Here is a 4,117-nt window from a genome sequence, read left to right as displayed (position 1 = left end):
AAAAGGAGGGAAGAAAAAACTGTCATAAAAGGTCAAAATGCGCATTTTTTGTGGGAAAAGGCGGAATCTTTCGGATTTGAAGAATTTATAAATCAATGACAAATTTTAACTGTCATTGAATATAAATAATAAAATAATTTTTTTACTTTTCTTTAAGGTTTTGCTTACGCTTCCCCCCAAATGGTCCTTTTCATTTTTATCAATTTTGTTTTCGTTCCTTCACTCCCTACCCTCATTCGATTCTTTCTTCAATTCGATCTCTCCTCACATTCACTATTCGATTTTGTTTGTTCACGCCCATTCACTCTTCGATTTCATTCACATCCATTCGCTCTTCGATTTCATTCACACTCAAGGTCAGAAAAATTCCTCATTTGATTTTCGTTCAAATCATTCAAACTAAAGTCTCCAGTCTCTCTTGTTTTTGTTTTCATCTCGCTTGCTAGTTTTTGTTCCCGTTGAAGTCGGTTGTCCATGGATGAAGCGTAATGGTGTGTCTCTGAAATTCCAGCACTCATATGTCTAAAATTTCAAGCATAATGTCGTCAGGGTATGGATAGCATCGTAGACCACTACTTTGAATTCCTCACGGAATACATAAAATTTCTCTATTTTTCTCTCTTTTGAAAATGTTGATGATGTGTGTTATTTAATGAGGCATTTAGGGATTTTTTCTTTAACTGGAATTTTACGTCGGTGTTTTTGCTTAAGAAAGTTAGGGATTCGAAGACCACTTCCTAGTTATTATGATTCGAGTTTGCTGGATGGATCGACGACTTCGAAGAACATATTATCAGAAAGGAATAGAAGGAGGAAGCTTAACGAGAGGCTTTTTGCACTCAGATCGGTTGTTCCGAATATAAGTAAGGTTAGGTTAATTGATTAATTCATTTGTGGTGTTTGATTTTTCATAACTAGGCTAATAACTGTTTTTTTGGATTTTTTTTCTTAATTAGTCAAGTGAGAAATTTTGGATTGAACAAATGGAAAATCGAAGTGATAGATCACGATTTGTTGCTTTTAAGTTAATTTATTTGTTTTTTTGTTTCAGAAACCTGACTTGGCAGGCTTAGCTGAATTTTTTAAGCCATTGAACGAAGTTACTATGAAAGCAAATGCACTCACAGGGGGAAGGAGGTCTGATTTCTTCAACCATTTGAAAGCTACAGCTGATAGTCTATCTACACTGGCTTGGTTTGCATTCATAGGAAAAGACTGTGGTATGAAATGTAGTTGAGTATGTCCACATTGGAATGTGTAATTCCCATTCATTCCATCTAATTGGTTCTTGATTGTTCTAGGTATGAGCATGCCCATTGCCCATGTTCAAGAAAGTTGGCAAATGGCTAAATTTTACAACAACAAAGTAAGCTAATATTTCCTTGGAACTTGTAGTTTATTGGTAGAATCTATTTAGTCCCCCTTTCTCAAAAAACAAACGCATGGCAAAATAGAGTGTAGAAACTACTTAACATTAGCAGAAAGCATCTAGGCCATCTATAGAGTCTATCTTTTCTATTAACACAGCTAGTATTTTGTTACTGGAAACTGGAATGCATTGATCTTGTCATTATTGGAATAAATGAATTTCATATTTTGATTACTTATAGTAGGTACTTGTCAGAGCTTTAATCTAGCATGCTATATGCAACCACAATTCCTAAGTGCTTTTGAAATCAGCTGTTCTTGAGTCCATTTTGATATATCTTATTTTGGCTTTGTATAGTTATTTCATTCATAACAAAAATTAAAATGGTATACAGCCGACATGTTTACTTCTTCATTTAGGTTCTTGTAGAGTACAGAAACAAAGATCCAAATCATGTTGAGTGGGCCAAAGTTATAAAGGAACTCTATTTGACAGGTTAAACGGACTATGTCAAAAGTTTCTATCCTTTGGGTCTAGTATGGAGTGTTACGGGGAAAACAACTACTTCTGCTGCTCCTAAGGCTTCTCCTCCTCCTAAAACATCAGCACCAGGTGCACCGGCCCCACCTCCACCCCCTCCAGCTTCACTATTCAGCTCTGAACCTTCTCAGGCTTCTATCTTCTAAGCCAAAAGAAGGAATGGCCACTGTTTTCCAAGAAATCAATTATGGGAAGCCCGTGACTTTAGCTATTGTTGTCTCTAATTTTAGAAACATTCACTGCTCTCTCGTGTTTCCAAAACTCTCCCCTTCACTATTATTTGTACATCTCTGAGCACTTTCTTTGCACTAGGTCTGAAGAAAATCACAGATGACATGAAAACCAAGAACCGTGCAGATAAAGTTGGCATTGTGGGTTCTAGTGAGAAACGTGGTCCTACAACCTCTCCTTGATACTATGTAAGTCGTTCTTTATTTTTTCACATTCAAATTTAGGTATCGTAATTGTTTTTTTTTTTTCAAGTTGATTTAATGATTTGGGCAAATATTTCAAAGTTACTCTTTGGGCATTTTTTTGCATTGTAGATTTAGCATCTTTTTGCACATGTCTGTTATAGTGTATCATATTCATCTTTTCATGTTGAACGACGTTCCAGGAGCGTAATTGTCACTTGAGCTATTTTTCCAAGGTAATTTATTCTACTGCTGCTTCGGATTTTCTTTATTTCTTCTTTTCAAAGTTTCTTTTATTTTTATTTAATGAATATTTGTACCTAATAGCTTCTACATAAATTTTCTAGGTGAAATTTAAACTGAATATTTGTTCATTGTTTTAAACTTTTCTATTGCACAATTTAAAGGTGAATGACAGCAACCCTAAGATTTACTACCCATTTCAATAGTGAGATTCTTTTGTTTTCAATGCACTAGCTAGTCGATAAAACTGTTGAATTCTGGTCGAAAAGCTTGTCTTCTGGTCGTATTTAAGCTGGAAATATTTGAGCTGTAAAATATTTCATTTACACAAGTAAAATATTTTATCGATGTGACTAATAGTTAAAAGTGTCCAACTGTTGTGCTGATTTACTGCAGTACTGATTTTCTGCTGTTTTACATCAAAGGGTTGGCTTTAAATGGATTTTAAACCGATCATTGTTGGCGTTTTTGTGCTTTGTACTGATAATATAATGGAGAGCTCATAGATAGTATACTCAATAGAATATGATCTGATGACTAAATGTAGGGGATGTATATTATCGTTTCTTTGTCTTGTTATTTTCCACTTTTTGTATCTCCTGGCGTCTTACAAAGAGAGAAAAATCATATTTAAGATGTGTATATGTAAGGCTTTCCATTTGAATACCCTCTACATTTCCAATACCAAGCTTAGAAGTTATAGAAAAGAATAATTTACTGCCAAGCTTAGAAGTTACTATTGTTGAAGTGTATATGTGTTGTGTTGTGTTGTTGAAGTGAATGTGTATTGTATTGTTGAAGTGAATGTGTTGTATTATTGAATCAATTTTGTTTCCTTTTATTTTCTTATTAGGTTTTACCAGAATCCATTGGAGCAGTGAAGTCATATTTGCAGCAATTCATTGATGTATAGGCATTTTTGTAGGTTTGATAGGAAAATTTCTGGTTTAAATGTAGTTATTTAAATAGCTTGTTCGTAACAAACCATATATGTACCAACACTTAAAGCGATATTATAAAGTGTATGTTTCTTTATATTAAAACGTCCACCGTTTCTTTCCATATGTGATTGTATTGGTCTGTGTAATGGTATGTGTAATGGCAGGGCAACATGAAAAACAGGATTCAATAAAAAATAGTGCAAGAAAAACAATGACTAAAAACAAAATTATGACATTTAAATGTAAAAAAAAATGTCATCGAAAAAGTAATATTGACAGTTAATTAATGTCATGGAAAGTGAAATGATGACAATTAATAAGTGTCATAAAAGATAAATAATGACATTTAATATCTGTCATACAATATTAACAATGACAGTTATTTGTTGTCATTAAATGTAAACAATGACAGTTATCCGATGTCATAAAATATAAACAATGATAGTTATTAACTGTCATAGAAAATAAATAATGACAGTTATACTCTGTCATAAGATATTGAATTCGTGACATTTATTCTATGTCATGAAAAACCACATTTCGTGACAGTTTTGGAGAACTGTCATAAAATACTTTCCATGATGCTACATCAATGACTGCAAAAAACTGTC

General features: G+C 33.3%; 1 protein-coding gene across 1 annotated transcript; it reads left to right on the top strand.

Annotated features, from left to right (window-relative positions):
* The first annotated feature begins 652 nt into the window (after positions 1–652).
* LOC127143944 (cyclase-associated protein 1-like) lies at positions 653–2,322 on the top strand. Its single transcript, XM_051079249.1, has 6 exons — positions 653–868; positions 1,052–1,220; positions 1,302–1,366; positions 1,789–1,864; positions 1,907–1,981; positions 2,222–2,322. Exons 1-6 carry the CDS (start codon positions 653–655, stop codon positions 2,320–2,322), a joined length of 702 nt encoding a protein of 233 aa, XP_050935206.1.
* The last annotated feature ends 1,795 nt before the right edge of the window (positions 2,323–4,117 follow it).

The sequence above is a fragment of the Cucumis melo genome, chromosome 11, assembly GCF_025177605.1.
Source record: "Cucumis melo cultivar AY chromosome 11, USDA_Cmelo_AY_1.0, whole genome shotgun sequence".
NCBI classification, from domain to species: domain Eukaryota; kingdom Viridiplantae; phylum Streptophyta; class Magnoliopsida; order Cucurbitales; family Cucurbitaceae; genus Cucumis; species Cucumis melo.
This window is presented reverse-complemented; position numbering and strand designations above follow the sequence as displayed.